The 24,499-nt window shown below is 42.5% G+C and overlaps 3 protein-coding genes across 4 annotated transcripts; all 3 read right to left on the minus strand.

The window, feature by feature from the left end:
* Positions 1-952: 952 nt before the first annotated feature.
* On the minus strand, positions 953-9,151 carry LOC114783578 (protein NipSnap homolog 2-like). Of its 2 annotated transcripts, none has more exons than XM_028969077.1 (10): positions 8,876-9,151; positions 8,548-8,675; positions 8,422-8,467; positions 7,840-7,934; positions 7,141-7,211; positions 6,903-7,043; positions 6,095-6,126; positions 5,423-5,517; positions 1,774-1,857; positions 953-1,351 (listed from the first exon to the last, which is right to left on the minus strand). In XM_028969077.1, exons 1-10 carry the CDS (start codon positions 9,052-9,054, stop codon positions 1,287-1,289), a joined length of 936 nt encoding a protein of 311 aa, XP_028824910.1. In that variant the 5' UTR covers positions 9,055-9,151; the 3' UTR covers positions 953-1,286. The 2 variants fall into 2 exon arrangements, with proteins under 2 accessions (XP_028824910.1, XP_028824911.1); XM_028969078.1 differs by having other exon boundaries at positions 8,963-9,137.
* LOC114783579 (28S ribosomal protein S17, mitochondrial-like) lies at positions 9,137-9,784 on the minus strand. The gene is made up of 2 exons (XM_028969079.1): positions 9,569-9,784; positions 9,137-9,470 (listed from the first exon to the last, which is right to left on the minus strand). The coding sequence occupies exons 1-2, from the start codon at positions 9,689-9,691 to the stop codon at positions 9,207-9,209; spliced, it is 387 nt and encodes a 128-aa protein (XP_028824912.1). The 5' UTR covers positions 9,692-9,784; the 3' UTR covers positions 9,137-9,206.
* Positions 9,785-12,342: 2,558 nt separating this feature from the next.
* On the minus strand, positions 12,343-23,179 carry LOC114783577 (coronin-6-like). Its single transcript, XM_028969076.1, has 11 exons — positions 23,066-23,179; positions 20,843-21,042; positions 19,082-19,204; positions 17,799-17,928; positions 17,493-17,671; positions 17,143-17,262; positions 16,446-16,550; positions 16,190-16,335; positions 14,256-14,313; positions 13,061-13,288; positions 12,343-12,855 (listed from the first exon to the last, which is right to left on the minus strand). Exons 2-11 carry the CDS (start codon positions 21,038-21,040, stop codon positions 12,733-12,735), a joined length of 1,410 nt encoding a protein of 469 aa, XP_028824909.1. The 5' UTR covers positions 21,041-21,042; positions 23,066-23,179; the 3' UTR covers positions 12,343-12,732.
* Positions 23,180-24,499: the final 1,320 nt, after the last annotated feature.

Raw genomic sequence — 24,499 nt, forward strand, 5'->3', positions numbered from 1 at the left:
CATGTTGACAAAAGAGCTGTTTGCACATTGACATAATCTGACATGATTAAGAAGACCAAAAGACCACAATGTCCCAGGTTCAAACCCCACTTACTACCATTGTGTCTTTGAGTAGGACACTTAACCCTGAGTGTCCCTGTAACTACAGATTGGAAATAGCTCTGGATAAATGTGTCTGATATATATACCGTAAATAATGTTATTTTGTTTTATTGTAGTTTTAAAAATATATCACACATTTACATTTTACAGCATTTATCAGACGCCCTTATCCAGACGCCCTTATCCAATCAGTATTACAGGGACAGTCTCCCTGGAGCAATTTAGGGTTAAGTGTCTTGCTCAGGGACACAATGGTAGTAAGTGGGATTCGAACCCAGGTCTTCTGGTTCATAGGCGAATGTGTTACCCACTAGGCTACTTCTCCACCCTACACATAAAACAACACACATCAAAGGAAAAAGACTCCACCCCAAATGTCGCCTTACAAGACAGTGCCTGTATGTACCTGTGTGTTTCTGCAGGCTACTACATTTCCCATCAGAGGCTACATATATCCCCCAAACACGTGTGTAGGTGAAGAATGCATCTCTTACGCCCCTCAGTGGAGCATACCTGAATTGCTTGAGATGGGAATTTCATGGGATGTGGCTCGGGTTCGGGGGAAGGGCTATAGTTACTATCCTTTCCATATGATTCGCTGCTTGCAAATTTGTTTGGTACAAGTGTTTCGCATGTTCCAAATTTGTTTGATTAAATGTTCATTTTAAATTAAATGTTCATTTTGATTTACAACTTTCGGCCGCCGTCGCCAAGTGATTCTTTTTAAACCCTCTCATTTCCCTCTTAGTCTAGCACTCGTAGCACAAGTACAAACCTGTACTCGTCGGGTCTGATTCTGTCAGGCTCGATTACAGCTCTATCCCCACCCACCCACAAATGAAGTATACAATTGAAAATAAAATAAATCATTTATTAGCTGGTCACAAATATCCAGGTTGCAACAAATCTGTCACTTTTGAAGGGACACCTACAGACCTGATTCTTGATCTGTTTTCTGTGTAGCTGAACATTTTTTTCTCCCCTCAATGTCTCTCAAGTAGCAAAAACTAAAGATGAACAGCCCTGTTCTGTCTCTGGGATAATATTGGTTTATTAATAATAGCAATAATCAATAACAACTAATAAGTATCAAATAAACATATTCAAGCCAGAAACCAAGGATTGGTATTATATTCAATCCTGAGCAAGAGCCTTGACAGTCAGTCCAGGATCTCTCCCATCAACTACTTCAGTGGCGATGCTCTGGTTGGGATCATTATTCTTGACTCCATGTGCTGAATAAGAGGAACTGGGAAAAAAAAAGTGTAAATCAAAACTGGATATGGCTGTCACAAATATGTCTTTCAGAATTCTGGAATAAAAGCACTAATAATCTAAGATGTGGTCTCAGAATATCTGTATTTCTGACGTCTGCCATGACTGTACCAAGTTTTAAAACAGAAGAGGAGGGGAGAGATATTCTGCTCAGTGTTGCCAGATGGAGATTTTTTTTTTTTCATATTTTGAGAAAACGTGTTGAGAATAGGTACTGCGGAACCAAAGTCTAATTTAGTTGTTGTTAATGTTAATTACTTACAGCAAATGCTGGTTAAATAAATTCTAAAATATCTTCATGTAACAAATAGTTACAGCTACAAAAAGCAGTTAGTTCCTCCATTATAACTATCTTGACTTTTCTTACTACGTAAATCAGATTTTCATCTGTCTGACCTGTATAATAAACCACTTCATCCCAGCCCTCGTGCTGCCAGGCTGCATTTCTTGTGTCCTCTCGTGACTGCAGGTCTTTGTAGGCTGTGAAAGAGTAGAACATATCAAACAAGACCAACTGGTTTGCTGATGTTATAGTCATTCATAGTTGAATGGAAATCAAATTTATCAAACCTTGGAGGTCTGGATTTGAAGTCACACTCTGAATTAAAGTGGAAAACACACTACAGTCTAATACAACTTTAATGTAATGTCTTAAAACAAAATCTAAATGAGGCTCAGTAGTGTGTGTGGCCTCCACGTGCTTGTATGACCTCCCTACAACGCCTGGACATGCTCCTGATGAGATGGCGGATGGTCTCCTGAGGGATCTCCTCCCAGACCTGGACTAAAGCATTCTCCAACTCCTGGACAGTCTGTGGTGCAATGTGCCGTTGGTGCATGGAGCAAGACATGATGTCCCAGATGTGCTCAATTGGATTCAGGTCTGGGGAACGGGCGGGCCAGTCCATAGCATTTCCATTTCCATTTATATTTAAAGCATTTGGCAGACGCCCTTATCCAGAGCGACTTACAACATGCTTCCAAGTTATCATAGATGAAGTGAGCAATTCTGGTTCACTAGGACCCGCAACTATGAATACAATGTTATTATTCACTCTGTTGTACTATAAATTTCTATACATAAGTCAGACAATAAGAAGGTTACAAGTTCATCAAAATATTCTCTAAAGAGGAAGGTCTTGAGCTGCCGTTTGAAAGTACTCAGTGACTGTGCTGTTCTGACCTCTAGGGGAAGTTCATTCCACCACCGAGGGACCAAGACAGAGAAGAGTCTAGATGAATGTCTTCCATTTACCTTCAGAGATGGAGGGACCAGGCGAGCAGCAGAATGGAGGCTCTGAGTATACGAGGTGCAGTGCGAGGTATAATGAGGGCTGTGAGGTAGGATGGTGCTACTCCATGTTTTGCTTTGTAGGCCAGTCGTGCTGCTGCATTTTGTATTAGTTGTAGAGGTCGGATGGTACATAGTGGTAGACCAGCTAGAAGGGAATTACAGTAATCCAGTTGTGAGATTACTAGGGACTGAACCAGTATCTGGGTGGCCTGTGTAGACAGATAAGGGTGGATTTGTCTGATATTGTAGAGAAAGAATCTACAGGAGCGGGAATGTGAGTCGAGAAGGAGAGTTGGTTGTGTATTGTTACTCAAAGGTTGTAGGCTGTTGTAGAAGGAGAGAGCTGTGAGTTGTCCAGGTGAATAGCAAGATCCTGATGTGGTGAAGAAACTACTGGAATGATTATTAGTTCAGTTTTGGTGGGATTGAGTTTGAGGTGATGGGCTGCCATCCAAGATGTCTTTTAGACATGCAGAGATTTTGGAAGCAGCATTTAGATCTGAGGGAAGAAAGTGGTAGGATAATCCATGTGAGGAAATGACCTTACCAAGTGATCTTGTGTAGAGGGACAAAAGGAGAGGACCTAGTACTGAGCCTTGAGGGACACCAGTGGAGTCTACCTGAGGCAGAGGTGGATCCTTTCCAAGTCACTTGGTAAGATCGCTTATCAAGGTAGGAGGCAAACCACTGCCATGCTGAGCCCCGAATTCTTCAGGAGGTGTCAAATGCTGCAGTGAGGCCAAGGAGAATAAGCACTATGACAGTTTTGCCAATCTGGCTGCATGTAGCTTCTCAGAAACAGCCAGAAGGGCCGTATCAGTAGAACGAGCTGTTCTGAAGCCAGACTGGTTAGGATCCATGAGGTTGTTCTGTGACAGATGAAGTGATAGCTGATTGCAGACACAGCGCTCAAGGATTTTAGAAAGAAATGAGAGGAGAGAAACTGGTCGTAATTGTTGATCTGTAGGATCAGTGGTGGGTTTCTTTAGGATTGGATGAAACCTGGCTGTTTTAAAGGCAGATGGTACATGACCAGATGTGATTGAGCTGTTTATGATATAAGAAATGAAAAGGATGAGGTCAGGAGAGATGGTTTGGAGCACTGCAGAAGGGATTGGATCTAGTGGATGATTCTGAATGATTTCATCTGATGTGATCTTAGAAAACTGATTAAGAGCAGTTGTAGGATCTACCCTGGAGGCGAGAGTAGGATTTGTGGTGGACAATGTCTTACAGATTTGTTCAATCTTCCCTGTGAAAAAGGCCAGTACCCCCTCCTCTCCCAGGAGTGTGAAGCATGAATGCCTTCATCTTGCAGGAACTGTTGACACACATAAGGTCTAGCATTGTTTGGCATTAGGAGGAATCCAGGGCCAACCACACCAGAATATGGTCTCACAAGGGGTCTGAGGATCTCATCTTGGAACCTAATGGCAGTCAGGCTACCTCTGGTGAGCACATGGAGGGCTGTGCGGCCCCCCAAAGAAATGCCAACACACACCATTACTGACCCACTGCCAAACAAGCTGGAGGATGTTGCAGGCAGCAGATTGTTCTCCATTGCGTCTCCAGACTCGTCACGTATGTCACATGTGCTCAGTCTGAACCTGCTTTCATCTGTGAAGAGTACAGGGCGCCAGTGGACGAATTTGTCAATCTTGGTGTTCTCTGGCAAATGCCAAACGTGCTGCACGGTGTTGGGCTGTAAACACCTGTGGATGTTGGCCCCTTATACCACCCTCATTGAGTCTGTCTCTGATAGTTTGAGCAGACACATGCTTATTTGTGGCCAGCTCGATGTCATGTTGCAGGCTCTGGCAGTGCTCCTCCTGTTCCTCCTTGCACAAAGGCAGAGGTAGCGGTGATGCTGCTCAGTTGTTGCCCTCCTACGGCCTCCTCCTCCACGTCTCCTGATGTACTGGCCTGTCTCCTGGTAGCGCCTCCATGCTCTGGACACCACGCTGACAGACACAGCAAACCTTCTTGCCACAGCTCACATTGTTGTTCCATCCTGGATAAGCTGCACTACCTGAGCCACTTGTGTGGGGTGCCGACTCCGTCTCATGATACAACTAGAGTAAAAGCACCACCAGTATTCAAAAGTGACCAAAACATCAGCCAGCAGGCATAGGAACTGAGAAGTGGTCTGTGGTCACCACCTGCAGGACCACGCCTTTATTGGGGACGTCTTGCTAATTGCCTGTAATTTCCACCTGTCTATCTAATTTGCACAACAGCATGTGACATTGATTGTCAATTGATTTCACAGAAGTGTGACTGACTTGGAGTTATGAAGATCAGGACAGCTGAGCGGTGATGGTGGCAGGGATAGAGACACAAAGTGGTTGCAGTTCGAAGGCAGACTCCATTTATTAGATTATATTTTTAAAAATTCAATAAACACAGTTTTCAATATATAAATAATAACATTTAAGTCAACTTCTAAATATCAACAATAAAACTCTCCTCACTTTCATCTCAGTTCTCATCTCATCTCTCTGTATTCTCAATTCTCTCTAACTGCTTCCACAGGCCAGTCTTTATTAAACCTGGGCCAAACAAAATGTCAATTTACCTTTGCTGACCATGGTCCTCGTCTTTCGCAATTATACGTTTTGTATTTGGGAGTTGGGCGAATTACACAGAATTCAACATCACATTATGGCAACTTTACATTCTCTATACATGTTCTACCAAATGCAGGAACCTGTTAATGCAGAAGATGAGGACAAAACTAAAAAAAAAACTCACCCCAGAGATGATGAACCATGTAAAGACTTCCAATCTGAGAGAAAAAACCACCTACAGCTTCATGGTTGTGCTGGCGAAACTCAATGGCCCGAGCCCTGAAGAGCACAGACAGAGGACCAGATATGAAGATTCCCTGTTTCCCCAGGTGGCAACAAAGACATGTCTGGTCTTCTCTTCAAAGGTCTATGCTCCAGACACTTCCAAAGTAGCTGTTTAGGAGAGTTTTTTTTAGTTTGTTAAGGCTTTGTTCCAAAAAACATTCTTCTCAAGGGTTCCTGGTTCTTGAATAGTTTGAAACCAGAACTTATGCATTTAATAGTGTTCATCATAATGTGGCACAGTTCTATTTGTACAGGTTAAATGTAATACTTTTTAGGACTACAAGGTCCTACAATTACCTACAAAAAAACAGTTTATTCACATTTGGTGCTAAAATGCTTCATTTATTGCTGTATATATATGTCTGGTGTTTAGTGCTGTGTGTAAAATCTGGAGCATCTCTGCTTTTAATCTTGGGATCCAAACGCCGTTAAGAGGAGGAAGCTGTGATGCACTGAGGTTGTGCAGACTTTTGTTTAGTTTTAGGTTAACTTTTAGCCGCATTTTTATACTTTTCTGATTTAGCATGTACTCCAGCACCTTTAAATCCATACATATAAATGTGTGTCTTACCAATAGTTGCCCCACTCAATCATCGTCCCAGGCTGAAAAAGACAAGAGAGCAAAGCCAGAATAAAGCTGACCAGTCACCTTACTAGTATGCATGATTCAGCGCCCATCACAAATATTGGCATACGAGTAAAAGGAGTTCGTTGTAATCTTCCTTTTGGTAAAGTAGCTTAAACATTGTAAAGTATATTTCACAATTTTTATTTGGAATTTTTAATTGTATTCATTTTAAAGTGACCTTTCAACATCAAATTCTAATCACTTTATCCATGAAATCAGGGTGTGCACAATGGCAAAAATTTCTCCTGAGGTGTCGCTTGTGAATTATGAATTTTCAGCTTGTTATAATGCTGACAACTTCCTTTATTGAAGGAAATGAGCACAAAAAGCCAGGACCAGGATTCAAACCTGGCACCATGCAGTTCTTCAAATGCATACTTACCACGAAAAAAGTGCCACCATTTTTAGCACCCATTTTTACCCTCTCTTTGTTCAGTACAACAGGTATGAGGACTGAGACGACCCTGGCAGAAGCTTTGGACATATGATTCAGACCATTGTCCTGTTGGAATGTCTACCGCAGGTTCCCACAACGTCACAGAAACGTGACGTTAAGGTTCTTCTGTTTTCCATGTGGCAATATTGGCCTGGCCCACACAATGAGGTTACACTCAACCTGGATACCACAATGAATTACGGCCCTTTTATAATACGATTTTAGACCGCTAAATGTGCAGAGTTCTTAAACGTTGCTTGAATTTGGTGTCGAATCATATGACAGACTTTTTCAGATGTTGGGGTTGCTACGCACCCGGAGCTGGTACGTTCGCAGCTCGTAAATGCTGGGTCCGGGTCTGGGAAGCGGCTCGTTCCAGAAGCTAAACTCCAGCAGCAGCTGGTTCCGGCGAGCCAGCAGCATTTTTCCACGCTCCTTCCTGTAATCCAGGAATTCCTGATGTGTCAGGATAGACAAATTGCAAATCATAAGATTTATTTCATGCTGGCTATCAAATAAACTTTGTGGCAAATCTTTTTTTTAGTATTATTACCTTGTTCTGTTTGAGTTTGTTCATTACATCAGTCAGAGCCGGATAGCCACCTCGATATCGCCAAAGATGGACTGGGCATATCAACAATACATATTCACCATTAGTGAAAGAAAAAAAAAAGTGAAGTGATTTGTCATTGTGAAACACTACAGCACAGCACACGGTGACACAACAAAATGTCTCCTCTGCTTTTCACCATCACCCTTGGTTAGCAGTGGGCAGCCATGACAGGCGCCCGGGGAGCAGTGTGTGGGGACGGTGCCTTGCTCAGTGGCACCTCGGCGGATCGGGATTCGAACCTGCAACCTTCTGATTACGAGGCCGCTTCCTTAACCGCTAGGCCACCACTGCCCCAAAATATTAATATATTTATTAGGGGTGTTTGAAAATATCAATATAGAAATATATTGCAAGATTTTATGTGGTGATATTGTATCGGTACAGGAACATCAAATGTCGATTCGTCCTGTCCAGTGTTTTCTTCAGCGAGGTCATCGTGCGACTACAACGTCCACCTGTGGATGGCGCTGTACATCTGGGTACTTTTAAACCGCAAAACATGACAGACCGATCACAGCATCTTGTATTTCAGCTGTTTATCTATCACAGTGTGTTACAGTATCACAATACATCGCAATATAATCGTGTATGGTGATACGTTAACCAAATCACTATATTCCTATAAATCCCTTTATCTACCTGCCTGATCCTGCTCCCCGTACCACGTGTTCCAGGTTCCCACAAGCTCACACGAATACTGTGGGTCGGCATGAATTTTGGGCAGCATCCCTTCACTGTGGGGACAGGAAAACGTGAAAAGGTGACATGTCGGCCTGTGGCCGAGCACTAATCTAGGCAGGAATCCAAGAAATCTGGAATAGTGAAAAAGACGGGAATCGTTCTGGAGAATTTGAGGATCAAATGAACATTTCTGTGATCTGTCACTACTATAAAACTACAGCAATATGGGGGAATTTTTATTAATCAATATAAGCTGAAACAACTGAGCCAAAATGTTGAATAAACTGTAAGAACCTTTGTTGCTTGTATTAATGTTTGCATGTGCGCACAAAAAGCTGATTATATTGTTGTATAGCCGCATACTGTAAAGATGGTGAAAATGAGCTATTGGTACTGGTACTGGTGTTTTGTTTTTTTTTGCTGGTGTAAAAATCCATTTTAATAAACTTGTGAATATCTGTGAATTATGATGAAGCTGCTGCCAGTACAGTGGAGTAGAACCTACTGATCATGGTGAATTAAGGTGATTATTTAAATTACCACAGTTGGTTGTAAGATTCCAGGCACTCTGGCTTGACATTGTGAACTGGAAGAAAAACAGGATCAGAAGATGAATGGAGGATTTGGAAGCTGGGGATGGAGGTGAGTGGGTTGCCTGGAACGTACACTGGATTTTGTACAGGTTGTTCTCCTCTTTTTTGGCCAGCAGGTTGGAATGCGCGTCTTTCCTCGGATCCACTTTGCGCACAAACAGGGATTTGAACCAGCTGTCCTGCGAGGACGCGGACAGGCTCCTGGACGAAGCAGAAAACTCCAAAAATAAAACTTTACAACAAATAACACTATCTGTAATGAAACTCGTTCCTGCTCGGTGGATTTAAAGCAGCTGTCCTGTGAGGATGCGGTGAAATAAAACTTTTATAACTCCTCTCTTAATAAAACTCGCACAGGAACGAGAAGAATTAACTCCGCGACACTAAAATGGCGAATTGACCTTGAGAAGGCTTTATTTCGCAGAATAAATATTTGAACGCGTCCATTCCACGCGAATCTGCCACATCCTCCCTCCGCGGCGCCAAACCTGAGGTGAAGGGCATCACGGCGCCGTGCTGCGGACACAACGCCCGCCGGACTCGGGCCGTTTCGCACCCTGAGCAGGACTCGGGTCGCCATTTTCCCCGCGCTGCCGCCGCCCGGCCGCCAGGGGGCAGCACACGCGGCAAATAACACTTCAGCTACAGACTCGGACACGGGGCGGTTTTAACCATTTTAATAACAAAAACACACAGGCGGACAGTACAGAAAGAAAACGGCACAACGCGCGGCTAGTCCGAGGTGGAGATGTGGAGCTCTCGCAGCTTGTCCGTCGGAGGAGAATCCTCCATAAAGGAGTCGAGGAAGCGCTGCCCGGCCACCCTCTTGCCGGTCAGGGGGTCCACCACGTTCCCCACCCGGTGCACGACTCTGGCCAGCTCGTGTTTGACGTGTTCGGACCTCCTCTCGGGCAAAGCTTTCAGCAAAACGACGTCCCCCACTGCACACTGCTCCAGCGCGTCGTGGGCGAAATAGGTCTTCCGTTTATTATAGAACTGGAAAAAGAAGGGAAGAAAGAAGGTAAACGGATATCTGAGCGCTGACTCCCTACCTCTGTAGAAATATAAAGACCCCGCCCGGTCCGGTCCGTCACCTTGAGCAGGTACGGGTCGAGCACCAGCCTGGTGACGCGGACCTTCGCCGTTTTCCTCATTTTTGTGCCGATGACCTGGCCAATAATCCACTTGGCGTGGACAGACGCCTGTTTCACGGACATGGCGCGTCGACGCTGCAGCTGTTACGAACACATCGGAACGCGAGTCTCGGTGATCAGTAACACCTCCAGCGGCAAAGGTCGGGAATTACGCGGCGCGCAAGTCGGCGCTTGCTAATGACGTCACACTACGGAGCAGTACAAGGGCCAATTTAATCTTTGATTTTCTCGTTGGCGAACATAACGCATCTTTGAAACAAGACCCCCAGGTCGCATCGACGTAGACCGATCAACCTGTCAAGGTGGTCCCTGCAGATGAATATACTTTTCCCAACTTCTATTTATATATATCTATATATACGAGAGAGTATTATCAATACTGTATAATTATTCAACTAGTACTTAGAAAGTCATATATCCAACTGTAACTTCTCAATACGTGAAAATGAAAAGAAAACTTATTACATGAATAGTCCAAAGCAATCAGCGAATATTGATTTCCTTTTTGAATTACAGTGTTTATAGAGTTTTTAAAACACTCACCAATGGTGATGGTTAAAAGCAGAGGACACATTTCATTGTGTCACTGTGTGCTGTGCTGCAGTGTATCACAATGACAATCACTTCACTTTCACAACAGTGAGCATTCTTGTCTGTGTTTTCCAGTTGGTGGAATGAGCTTCCACCTGTGACAAATAAAATTTGAATTTGAATCTGACATAAGAGTAGCACCTAAAATTTGATTTGATGTTAGTCCAATGTTGGCCCAACCACTTTGTTCTGTCCCGGCAGGTGTCACCTACTCATACTGATCTTTGAGAAGGGTTCTGTAAGACATAATATTATTTTCAATTAAATGTGCAACATTTAAGACCATACAACTGTAAATAGCAACAGATCAGTGGATGGCCAAGTGGGTAAGGAAGCGGGTGGTAGAAGACCCAGGTTAAAATCCCACTTACTACTATTGTGTCCCTGAGCAAGACACTTAACCCTAAGTTGCTCCATGGTGACTGTCCCTGTAACTATTGATTGTAAGTCGCTCTGGATAAGGGCATCTGATAAATGCTGAAAATGTAAAATGTAAGCACAACAATTTTGGGGCTACAACCAGCACTGATCGTGACTCACATTCCTAATGTGGAACCTAGTGGATTATAGAATATGTGTTTCTTTGCCTAATTAAAGACTAGTGCACAGGGAAGAGCAAATGTGTCAGGCGTGATTGACCATGCAGGATCTTCAGGTGAAGTAAGTGTAGTCCACTCTGCAGGAGGTGTGTGTGTGTGTGTGTGTGTGAGCCTGCAGATGTCGTACAGCCGAATGTATCTCAAGAACACATGACTGACAGTGCATGGGGCATGAAAACTTCCTGGCATGCCAGAGCACAAGCTGGAACACTATTGCTCTGTGAACCAGGTTAGGACAATGAAAAAGTGAAGTTTTTTAATGAACATTTTACCTCCTGAAAACCTGCATGCTGTACCTAGTGTTGGGAAGTTTACTGCGTTTAATGATTACATTACTGGCCCCTACGGAAAGCAATTACGCTGCTTCCAATATGATTCATGAAGAAGAAAAAACAAGGAATGCTGGATCCTGAAGGAGGAGTTTCAAATCAACATATGACAACCGACATTCAACGCAGGCTCATAATACCAAACCAAAAATCACACTTTTGAACCTAAATCAAATCAGAAACAGCTAAAGCGGCACATTGACGCACCACAGGCCACCTGTGCAAAAAAAGTGTATTATTTACATTTACATTTAAGGCATTTGGCAGACGCCCTTATCCAGAGCGACTTACAACGTGCTTTCAAGTTACCATCGATGAAGTGATCAGTTCTAGTTCCTTTTTATTCACTCTGTTGTAGATTCTGCACACAAATTAGACAATAAGAAAGTTACAAGTTAATCAACCAACTTGAATGTACTTGGTACATTTTTATGTTATTCAATGTACAGTAAAATTCAGTAATTTGATTCTTACATTAAAAAGATCACAAAGGAAATGACTTTTTTTTTAAAACTAATCCTAGTAATAGCAACAGCAGTCTTGAGCATTGATGTGACATGTACCTGTGAGTGTACTGTCACAATGGAAATGGCACAGGAAACGCTAAATCTAAATCCTGCCACCAGCAGTCCCATACATATGCTCAGTCAAGCTGAATGTGAATGCTTGCACGGTGTCCCCAAACCTTTACAAAGAGCTTAACGCAAAGGTTGTAAAGACCCTTAAAGAGGCAGCAAGCATCACCTACAATTACAGCACAACAAAATCAATAGTGATTGGGCAATGGTAAAACATGTCCACTTTTTAAATCTCACATAGGGACAAGCATATTCATCTTTGAAATGTGCTTAAAATCCCAATATTGTTTACCGCTGACCTGCATGTCACCCGTCTATCAGCAAGATAACATAGGATAACACTGTTACTTTGTAGAAGTTGCTCAGTAATGGTTTGAGGAACATGATTGAGTTGAAGGACTTGACTTCCAAACTCTCCAGATAATACAGGGCACCTTCAGAGCTGCTGTCCAAGCCTCAATAAGAATATTAAACAGGTTGTTCTCATATTGTGTCTGACTGGAGTAGAATAGAACCCGATGAAAAATAGAACATTCTGCATTTGTTTGATACACATTCATATTCCAACCTTATTCCATCATTGGACTTGCACTGAAGAAAAACATGTACATTGTCTCTATGTTTGGCATTTTTGGGATTTATTCATACATAACTCAGTGAAAATAACACAGATATGTATATTTGTGCAGATAACAGTGCTGATTTTTAATTGGAAAAAAAACTCAATGTTGTTCACATTGTCCCCCAAATCTTGCAAAAGCATTACATGGACCACAGCTTTGCTAATAAAGCTGGGATTAAGGACCTCAGCCTCAAATTTAGCTCAGTGGATGGGTAAAGCAGGTGAAAATGCTCATGAAATGGGAAAACGGTTCAGTGTGTTTACAACATAACTGACACCCTTGACCTTCACCTATAACCCTGGCCTTTGTGAAAAGCAATGTAGGTGGTGAAGGAATACCAACTGTGTGTGGGCACACACTGCAGAATGGCAGCAGTAAGGGGCATCAGACAGTGCCATTGGTGTACTTGGAGAGTTTATTCTCTAAATCACAAATTCGCTTCTCCTGTGAGAGAACTGTGGCCTTCAGATTCTGAATCTCTTCCAACAACTTCTCCAAGAGTTGGGGCTACGCAGGGAGACAAAAAAGACGAGAGGAGGAAGATAGGATGAAGATAAGAAAAGTGGAAGAAAAGATGAAAAACAGAAAGAAAACTAAAGGACAAAAAGGATAACAGAAATGTGAAAAACTGTTAAGTTCTAAGCAAGAATAAACAGCAAGGCAATGGGACAGAAAAGCAGAGTGGCAGTTTTAAAGACAGAGAAGACATTACCGGTAGGTTTGTCCCATCACAGGACGACAGGCTCCTCTGTGGTGTGGCTCTGGAGTCTAGAACGTTCTTTTTGGCTACTTTGAGCTCTCGGCTCTTTGGGGGGGTGTATCCATCTCTCAAGGACACCAGGATGGGGTCCTCATCTCGGCCCTCTAACCAATCTTCTGGCTCTATTGCAGGATCGGGACCTGCTGTGTCTGGGTACAGGTCATCCTGGAAAAGATCTGACTATCGGGGAACAGAATGTATAGTTAAATTACAAACGCTTCTGTCTAAGTAGTCAGTCAGTATAATTGTGTTGGTTAGTAACCTAACCTAAAATATGTGTTTTATGGTTCCTATTTAATAATACCCTTAAAAAAAGTCCCTAATGAGCTGATGCTCATCATGAAAAAAGCTTCAATTTGCTAGGGAGCACAACTATTGGACTGATGGCAAGTGGTCATGTGGTCTAGAGTGACGGGGACATCAGCGTATGAAAAGAAGTGCCCGAACAGATGCAGCCCTCATGCATAGTGCCTACTGTATTGGGAAGGGAGTGTTATGAGGATTCTTCAGTCGGTCAGGTCTGGGTTCAACAAACATTATGTGGCAATAAAATAAAGTCAACTGACTTCCTAAATATACAGAATGGCCACACTTTTTTACCCCATGAACGGATTTTTTTTCTTGATTGAACGGAAATGGTTCAGGGGGAATTTTTTTCACACGTGGATTTGCCATCCCAGATTCTGAGCCTTAAACCCATTGAGAATCCTTGGGATGTGCTGGAGAAGTGGCCTAAATTGGCCGAAGTGGCTAAAGAAGCAGACTCATGACTGTAAGGTTGCATGTTCAAATCCTGAAGCACCAAGTTCCCGTCTCCACATGCTGCTCCCCAGGTGCATTTCTTATCTGCCCAATGCTCACTAACGGTATTGGGTTAAATGCAAAGGAAACATTTTGTTGTGTCCCCATGTGCTGTACTGTGCTGTGTATCATAATTTCACTTTAGAAAACTCAGTGGTTCAACCCTCAACATAAAATATCAACTGAAAGTATTTTATGCAGAGAATGTGATCTTGTTCCTCCCAAGTGAATTTCAAGTTTCATCTGGTGCAGTGAACCAAATTCTGTGTATGTGTGCTAACATTCTTGGCCAATAAATACTGATGTTTTTCTTATTTCCTTTTATCTCAACCGGAATTTTACCTACCTTTCTGGGAACAGTCATCATAATGGGCTCGCACTTTCTCTCATGTAGTTTATACAGCCTGCAGTAGAAAATATCAGCAGATCAACATCAAATTAAATATAATTGGAATAAACATAATCAGACTCAGTTCTATCAGAATCAGATTGTGTAATCAGCATGGTTTTATATGACTAGACATCCCTTTCTAAAATGTTAGAAAGATACATACACTTAGACTGAATTCTTAGTTAGCCTAATTGGAAATAGACAATGTTATTAACATTTTTGTCATACGCCCTTATCCATAGTGATTTACAATCAGTAGTTAAAGGGACAGTCACCCTGGACAGTCTACTCAGGGTTAAGTGTCTTGCTCAATGGTGGCAAGTGGGGTTTGAACCTGGGACTTTGGTATTCTGGTTCATAGGCAAGTGTCTTACCCACTAGACAACTAACACCCTTAACTCACTGCCTCTTTATTCTACAACGAGAAGAAAAATATAAAGATTTCCTAAATTTCCTAAGGACTGTTTGGGATTCGAAACAGCAACCTTCTGATTACCACTGCCCCAGTGGTTGCACTGAGCAAAGCACCGTCCCCACCCACTGCTCCCCGGGCACCTGTCACGGCTGCCCACTGCTCACCAAGGATGATGGTTAAAAGCAGAGGACACATTTCATTGTGTCACCATGTGCTGTGCTGCAGTGTTCCCCAATGAGAATCACTTCGTTCAATCTTTTTTTTATAATCCCTGATGTGAAGTTTAACCAGTACAGGGCTCCAGGTTTTTTCCATATGGAATAAATTACCTGTATAGACAGTAGAAGCGTAAATCTTAGGTCTAAAATCTCAAATCAGAAGTGATTTCGATACCCAGCGATGCACAGTGTAAGTGGTGTAAGTGTGTATGGGTGCTGAAGCACACGCTGCACATGAGGTGCAACACCAGAAGGAAACTATGAGGGGCCGAAATATTTCAGACTTTTGTTACACAAACACATGTGAAACACATTCACATATGAAACTGACAAGCATGCATTTATACTACTTAAAACTCACACACACACATATGAAACACTCACACAGAAACATGTGAAAAGCACACACACACATATATAATCGGCATATAGCATGCCGATTATATATGTACAGTATCTCACAAAAGTGAGTACACCCCCTGACTCTTTGATCAAATGTAAAGTAGTCAGTGTACAGATTGTATTAGAGGGCAACAAAAGTAAGTACATCCTTAAGTGAAAATATCCTAATTGTGCCAAAAGTGTCAATATTTTGTGTGGCCAGAATGAATGAACATGGAGGGCAGTGAAATAAATATTAGTTAGTCCTAATATATTGGTTTAAATCTAAGAGATTTTAAAAGTCTCCTCAGTGGTACAAGGGTGCAGTTCTTGTCATCTATCTGATATTAAAGCCATAGTTATGAGGACAGTGAGATTCCTCTGTCACTTTTCTATCATGACCCTCACTGAGGATTTCAGCAGTTTGTACTGCAGTTGCTTTCCTGTAGGATCACAGAAGATGTGTTTGCTTTCACTCTTCAGTGAGTTCCCATGACCCTGTCACCTGTTCTCCTCCGTTGAACCATTTTTAACAGTAATAACCTCTGCATGCCAGGAATATCCCACAAGACCAGCTATTTTTGGAGAAGCTCTGATGCATTCATCTAGCTTCACAATCCAGCCCTTGTCAGAGACACTCAGATCCTTACACTTGTCCTTTTTTCTGCTTCCTTCCTGCTAATGAAATGCGGTGACAGGTACAACTGGAACCAATCAGTCCAAATCAGTGGGTTTCATCTCATGGCTGATGAATGTATAAGGAAACTAATTTCTGTGATGGGATTTTTCCTCACGCAGTGTTTTTGGGCCCAAATTTGAATTTATTTACGTGAAAACTACAACACATCATGTGAATTCATGACTTGACAACATACCTTGCAATTTCACACTTGCTGACATCAACACCTCTCTTGGGCATGAAGCCCATCCCTCTCTGTGGCTCCTTGCTGCTGAATGTACTGACATAGTGCACGTACGGGGGTTCATCTGTGATCTCAAAATAACGAATGCTGCTGTCACCCTGTCAGAAAAGCATGCTTAAAATAAGAGCATGATCTCTTTAATCAAGGATTATTGCATTGGTCACTTCATTAACCTTCAGTAAAGATGCAGCAGTAAAATGCTCCATACCTTCCCACATAGGTATACCATGTTGGTGTCTGGGTCATAGTATGGAAGAAGAACCCCATTACTCGTGTCCAACTCCAGTACAGCGATGGGCTCCTCAAAATTAGTCTGCAGACAAGAGTTTGAACCTTTCAAATGAAGTTCAGCCACAGCCTTTTACTCTAATTATACAGTTGTAATCTAAGGGTGAACATGGACAGTTGTTTCAAAAGCTGGAACAAATTGATGAATCAAATATTATGTGTCACAGGGGGTGTAAAAAATGAATAATCTACTAAAACTCTGATTCAAATGAGTCTACATCACATATACTGTATACTAGTATTGTGAGTATTGTTACATGTTATGCAATTTTACACTTTCTCCTCATACTATTTAACTCATAATGATAATTTCACACAGACAACATAATCTTTACACATATTTCTAGCCACTGCAGGACCATATACAGGCTAGGGGACCTCGTATTGATTTTAAATAATCTTAAAAAGTATCATTTTTATAATAGGACCTTCATTTCTAGGACACCATTCTTCCTTTTCTTCGCACTAGCGTTCATGGAAAAACACAACTGTCCTGTAAAAAGCTGGTAACTAAAATGCCTCAGGGCAGGTAAGGCACACACAGCTGCACTGGAAGCGCCCACTCACATTTACACCGGCTCTTCAGTATCTCACAGAAAAATGTGTGTGTTTATTACCGGATCCCACAAGCCCAGCTCTCTCTGGCTCATTCTTGTGAAACCGGTTGTGAAGATGTTGCCTTCTCGTGTGAAGATGGCTCGCATTGGTCGTATGCCCTCATGTGGTGCAAGTCTTTCCTGTGAAAAGTGATCCACATAAACCACAGTCTGGAAGCCCTGGCTGCACACCATGCTTTTGTATTTCTGATTGCAGTACAAAAAAAAACTATTTTCCTGAACACCAGAAAAGGGTTTTCCATGCTACAAAAATGTATCACAGCTTTCACACCAGCATTAACACTGGACTAAAACAGCTAACAGCTAACTAAATCCATTCTCTCCAGGCTAAATCAGACCCCTTCACTTACCGCTACCACCTCTCTCTTGCGTGGGTCACAGACCCGAAGTCTGCGGTCTTTGCAGGTTGTGCAAAATAAGCTACCGTTGCGGTTCCAGCTGACATTGTAAATGAGGTCGGGGTGGTCCTCCATGATGATGAGGGGCTCACCAGTCCCAACGTTCCATATAATGATCAGATTATCACTGCCTGCAAGCAAAGGGGACTTCACATATGTTAACAGCAGACCCCCACAAATAAATATATGTAAATTTGGATGAAATAATCATTCCACAGGACTGTATGGTGTGTGTGTGTGTGTGTATGAACATCTCACCAGCACTGAGGAGGATGTTGCGGGCAGTCGGATGCCAACTGACAATACCCACTCGTTTAGAGTGACCCTCCAGCACCACGATTGGCTCCGACATAGGGCGAGTGGGGGTGTGATCCGGGATCTGCCACACCTGAAGTGCCACACAAACACAAACTTTTGGCCACTTGTAACTGTGAATTAACAACATATTTCATGCTGTCTCACCTTGACTATTGGTTTTTGTGTATTTCACCCTTTCACCTCCCATGTAATTACATAAGGCTCACAACAGGGGGTTTTCTATCTTTGTATTTGTCTATCACTTGAGTTTGGTAACAGGTTAATACCTGATAATCATTATTGGAAGAAGAATTGGCATGGTAGATTTTAAGATGAATTAACATGCAGGCCATCTTTAGATGAACCTCCCACTGACCTCCCAAACAGATAATGAAATGAGGAACTTGTTAAGACACTAGGTATATTATAGGTTCAGTGTTTATAATTCACATAATTATAATACAACATGCTAAACCCGTTTACTATATTTTCCAACCGCCCAGTTCTTCAGGTGAGCAGGACTGTTGGAACATGACATGTAACAGGGGTGTTTCTTGTAATCCAGGCGAGCTGTGTGAGATGTGCCTGATAGCCTGGACATCTACTCACAGTACAAGCTATAAGTAGTGTTCATCCATGTCTGTATTTGTGGTTAAGGTAAGACCTACTGACTTTGGAAGAAAAGCATGACATTGTGAGGCTAAATGTCACAATTTGGAATGTCATGAAAAAGAAGGACACCACTGGTGTTCTGAGCAACGGTTATCAAACTGGTTGTCCAAGGAAAACACCAACAGATGGCAGACAAATAGTGACAGCAATAAATGAAGACCACAAAATGATAGTCTGCAACTTCCCAAAGAGCAATTTCCCGGTCAACGTTTCCATGGAAGCTGCAAACCATGCATAACCAGTAAAAAACACAAAGCCAGACTGTAATTTGCTAAAGGTAAAAAGATAAGCCACAACAGCCCAGGAACAGTTTTATGGATGGATGAGACCAATATTAACCTCTGTGATAACCAAAAGAAACCTACAAGATCATCCATGAAGTCCACAGAAACATGGTGCCTGACAGTTAGCGGACTGAAGGTTTTGATATCAATCAACAGAGCTTTACCAAAGTGAACATGTGTTCCATCTCCTGATAAGAAGACTGAAGGGACCCACAAAGCAGACAGGGTGTGTGTGTGTGTGTGTGTGTGTGTGTGTGTGCAGAGCTGTGTACTACCAGATGACCTCACCATGGCGGTACAGTCCTCAGAACAACTGGCCAGGATGTTGTCATTATGTGGGCACCAGTCAATGTCCAGTACAGGGCCAGAGTGTCCAATTACAAGGGGATGGTTCTTATCCAGTCGGCCCACCTGCAAAGCAAAGCACATTTATTAGAACAAATGCAGGCTGTGCTCTTCAGCAAGAGCAAAAAAAATCCCAGGCGTGTAAAGGAGAAGCAACAGAGCAACAAACGTAAAAACGAAATTCTGTTGCTGCTCACACTGTGCACCGTCACTCAGCTCCTGCAGCACACTTGCCCTGTCAGCACCTTCAAATCACAAACTCAACAGGCACCAGAGAACCCGGCATTTATCATTAATCCATTTATTTTAATACTACAAAATGCAGAGCCTTATTACTTGTGATGATGCGAATGGAAACGCAGCACCAGCCACTGGGTTCCTGTACAGATGATGTAAACATGTGTTCCGCCTCCTGCCCGGCCCCATGAGGTGTATTTATAAGCTCAGAGGGGTGATGACAGGCAGCAAGAAGCAGGCAGGGGGCTGGGCAGGATATTTATAGCAAGGGGGTGTCCAAACCTGTTCTCACCTCAGTACAACGAAGAAAAGGAGATACACTGATCAGCCATAACATTATGACCACTGACAAGTGACGTTAACATTACAGTGCCACCTATCAATTGGTGGGATATATAAGGCAGCAAGTGAACATATTACCCTTTACATTTGATTTGTTAAAGGCACAGAAACGTGCAAGAACAAGGATTCTGACAAGGGAATAGCATTTTGGCAGCCGGGGTGACTGTCCGTGTAACCACTGATTGTAAATGGCTCTGGAAAGGGCGTCTGATAAATGCCGTAAATGTAAATGCGGGATGTTCCTACCAGATGGGGCTCCAAGGAATAAAACTCATGAACCAGAAACAGGGTCATGTGGGTGGTACAGATAGGTTTGTGTTGTCCAGTCCAATAGAAGTACTGTGAATCATATTGCTAATAAGGTTCATGCTGGTTGAAATAGAAAGGTGTCTGTGGTGTCCAATACTATCAGGATGTGTGAAAAAGGTGGCCTGGTCTGATGAATCACGTTTTCTTTAACATCATGCGGATGGCTGGGCAAGTGTGCATCACTTGCTTGGGGAAGACGTGGCATCAGGATGCACTATGGGAAAAAGTCAAGCAGAGTAAAGCTTTTGGCGATGTTCTGGGAAGCCTTCGGTCTTGCATTCATGTAGATGTTAGTTTGATTGCTGACCAAGTTTACCCCTTCACAGAAACAGTATTCCAGGATAATGCCCCTGCTACACTTGTTCAAGAATGGTTTGAGGTGGACTCCAAATTCTCCAATCTAAATCTAAATCATCTAATGTGCTGGGGTTAACGGTCTGATTTACATGAGATAAAAGATCTCCTACTAGCGTCTTGGTACCCTCTATCTCAGACCACCTTCAGAGCTCTTGTTGAAAGTTGGAGTTGCTTTTTTCCATTTTACATGTATGTGTTTATGTGTAAGAGAGCAAAAACAATTCTGACAAAACTCATTAAAGTTTCCTTGTGATTTAAATTCCTTTTTACATTTACAGCATTTATCAGACGCCCTTCTCCAGAGCGACTTACAATCAGTAGTTACAGGGACAGTCCCCCCCTGGAGCAACTGCTCAGGGCCACAATGGTAGTAAGTGGGTTTTGAACCTGGGTCTTCATAGGCGAGTGTGTTACCTACTACGCTACTACCAATCTCTGTCACTGTGGTTGTGTACTGACCTTAGATAGAGGAAGAACCAGAAAAGCGCCTCCACCGCTGGCCTCCACAATCACAGCGAGGAACTTGGGGTTAACGGCGCAAAAGGAGCTGTCCCAGGTCACCTTGGAAACGCGAATGTCATCGTAGCACTGCTCAGCTTTGCCAGCCTGGCCAAAAACGTGCCTGAACTTACTCTGGCGCACAATGCTGCGACTCATCGCTTCAGAGGAAACAGAGATTATTCAAAAACTTTAACATTGTGCCTCTAGTCATTTACTGTGTCACACTTTCTTGGGAGGTCTGGGGCAACAATTTCTTTCTTTGTTTTTTTTAAGTAAATGCAATACACAATAGAAAAAACACATATTGGCATTAGCATCGTGCTGCTGCATCCTAAATCTCGGTGCATGTAATGTGGCGTTTGTGTTATTATGTTCAGAGCTGGGGGAGCAGAGGAAAATAGATAAGTTTCACTAAAATCAGGTATGCCACCGGAAGCACCTACACTCATTTCTATATCCTCATCTCGAGCACGTGCGGAACCAGACCAGGCATAAAGCAAAGGCTCATGCTACAGTCATAGAAAACATCACAGGGTCTGTTCCTGCATTTTGGGAAGAGTGAAGAGGACTTATAACCATGTCAGAAATATTGAGATCTGTAAAACTTTTGGAGTATCAAAACAAAAAGAGATAATTTTCAAAAATTTAAACAAAATGCCAAAAAAATGCTAAAAACATAATCTATCTCACACAACAGAATATAAATTTAGGCCAGTTTCAATTTTACATACTATCGAGCGATAACATTTTGTCCGCAAAGTTGCCGGAAGAAGAAGAAAGGGCATGTTTGAGGATCTGAGTGATGGCTAGATGTCTGGGTCACACTGGGTCTCCAAAACTGCAGCTCATGTGGGATGTTCCCAGTGAGCAGTGGTCAGAACCTGCCTAAAGTTGCCTAAAGACAAGTGAAATGGCTACATGATCATGGGGGGTAAAATAGACACGTAAGGCTGCTCCTGCTGACCCGTGTCCTCCACCAAAGCTACCTACAATGACAAAAGTGGCCTGCAATGAAGAAAGTGGCCTACAATGAAGAAATTGACCTACAATGAAGAAAGTGGCCTACAATGAAGAAATTGACCTAAAGCTCCCTTCAATTAACGCAGAACTTGAACTTCATGGAAACAATTTTCCATAGTGTCAGTGGTTTTCTTCAATGCAACAAAAATTCAACAATGGTTTGAGGAACACAACAACGTGTTAGATGTGACTTGGCCACCAAATTCTACAGATCTCAATCCAATTGACAATAATTGCTTATAGGTCCTTGTACATGATTTATTTAGCTGACATCTGATCAGTAATACTCTGTCTCCTACACTCCTGCTCAGGTAATACACTGCTCAAAAAATAAACACTTAAACACAATGAAACTCCAAGTCACGCTTTAGTCCAGGTCTGGGAGGAGATCCCTCAGGAGACCATCTGCCACCTCATCAGGAGCATGTCCAGGCGTTGTATGGAGGTCATACAAGCATGTGGAGGCCACACACACTACTGAGCCTCATTTTGACATTACATCAAAGTTGGATCAGACTGTAGTGTGTTCTTCCACTTTAATTTTGAGTGTCACTCCAAATCCAGATCTCCATGGGTTGATAAATTTGATTTTGTTGTTAGCACATTCAACTATGTAAAGAACAAAGTATTTAATAAGAATATTTCATTCATTCAAATCTAGGATGTCTTATTTTTGTGCTCCCTTTAGTTTTTGAGCAGTTTAACTTTACTATTGAAGCACATGGTAGCATAATCTTTGATGATGCACTGTTCACAGAAACAAAAATAGTGACCCCCACTGTACACACATTATTTTATGTTCATTGTAAACGTGTTTTATTGCAAGTAGTATATGAACATAGAAACCAGCATCACCATGCAAGACAGAAAGAATCAGTGGCTACATGCACGCATTTACTTTCCTGTCCTAGAAACCTACTTCATGTGAAATGGCTTGATGTGCAATCGGAGTTTCCTGCTAAGAACCAAGTCCTGTTCTGCTGACCGAGAAGCTCCGGCGCGGACAGCATGCACCAGGATGCCTGCGACTCGGCCGCTTTCCTAATATAGTCACCATGCAGGCACGGTCCGGGTCCCCGTGGACAAAGGCCAGCGCGACCCGAGGACAGCGCGAGAGGACCGGGGACGACAAAAGACGGGAAGGAAGAAAGTCGGACTCACCGCGAGCTGCCCGGAGCTGTTACCGCGACCTGAAAGTCCGCTTCGCGCCTGACGTGCAGGTCGGTGACGTGACAGGACGCCCTGAGGGACAGGGACAGGGAGAGAGAGAGAGAGAGACGGCCAGGGAGGGGTGTGCTGGACGCTATTTTAGATCTCGCCCTTGCAGGGTGGTGTGCCGAAATCCTACTCCCATTCAGAGAATCCTACAGGGCAGTCACACCTTCCTGCCCATAGTACAATAGTATATCTGTTATATAGAATTGTTACTACTGTTATTATATCATGACCTAGATTGGTATGGTATTTTGACTACTTAATGTTGAACATTCGTTTAAATAAAACTTTCAGTTATATTACTTATATAGTCATATCTGATTATAATTGAGTAAAAACATTGGTTCTTGGAATTTAAGTACAAGCTGTACACTTTAATATTTTCTCTCATATCTACCTTATTCTACTTAGTTCAATGGTGAATGTTCTGGAAAAGCCATGGTCAAGTATGGAGTTCCACAGGATTCCATTCTAGGACCTATGTTATTCTCTCTTTATACAGATAATGTCAAAATTATTAGCCCCCAGGAATTAGGAACATTTCTAAACTTCTTCCTAATGTTTGCAGCATTGATTAAACCTGATATGACCAAACATTCACCAGTGCTATTTAGTAGGCTTGCTATTTAGTGGGGGGGGGGGGGTCAAAAATATTAGCCCCATGTGAATATTTGCTATTTGCTCTCAGAACACACCTACAGTAATGAACCAATCATCTTTGAAACATCCCTGTGCAGTCAACTGGCTTCCCAACAATGTTCAATCAGCAAAAAAGACTCAGAGGAACAGGGCACTTGAACTCATGCCAAACACAAAGAATCAGTCTGGAGCTCAGACAGAAGAAAAATCTGCTCATCATCCAGGCTTAGGTCATTGCTGGGTCTTCAAGACGATGACCCAAAGCATACTGTACATCAAATTTAGTCCAACAGTTCCTCAAAGACACCAAAACCAAGATCCCAGAGTGGCCTGCACAAACCCAGACCTCAATCCTACTGAGAATTTGTGGTGGGTGTTCAAAGTGAACCATTTGCAATGGAAGAATGGGCCAAATTCACTCAGGAGACCCGAGTCAACCTAGTAAAGAACTACTCTATGAGGCTGGTGTCAGTTGTGGGTCAGACAGGGTTCACTATTGACTATTGGCCAGGGGGCTAATAATATTGGATGTCTCATTTTCTAGTTAAAACCTGTTGCATCAATAAAATATTCTAATTAAACTTAAAGGAAATTTTTATCTATAGAGTATTTGTTTCCAAAAAAGCAAACATTTGTTGTTAATGGTCATATTAATTTAGAAATCCAGAGTGTTGTCAAATTTCAAAAGGGGGACTGATAATTTTGGCCTCAAATGTTACCACCTGAATTGATGTATGACTT

The sequence above is a fragment of the Denticeps clupeoides genome, unplaced genomic scaffold (genome assembly GCF_900700375.1).
Source record: "Denticeps clupeoides unplaced genomic scaffold, fDenClu1.1, whole genome shotgun sequence".
Taxonomy (NCBI): Eukaryota; Metazoa; Chordata; class Actinopteri; order Clupeiformes; family Denticipitidae; genus Denticeps; species Denticeps clupeoides.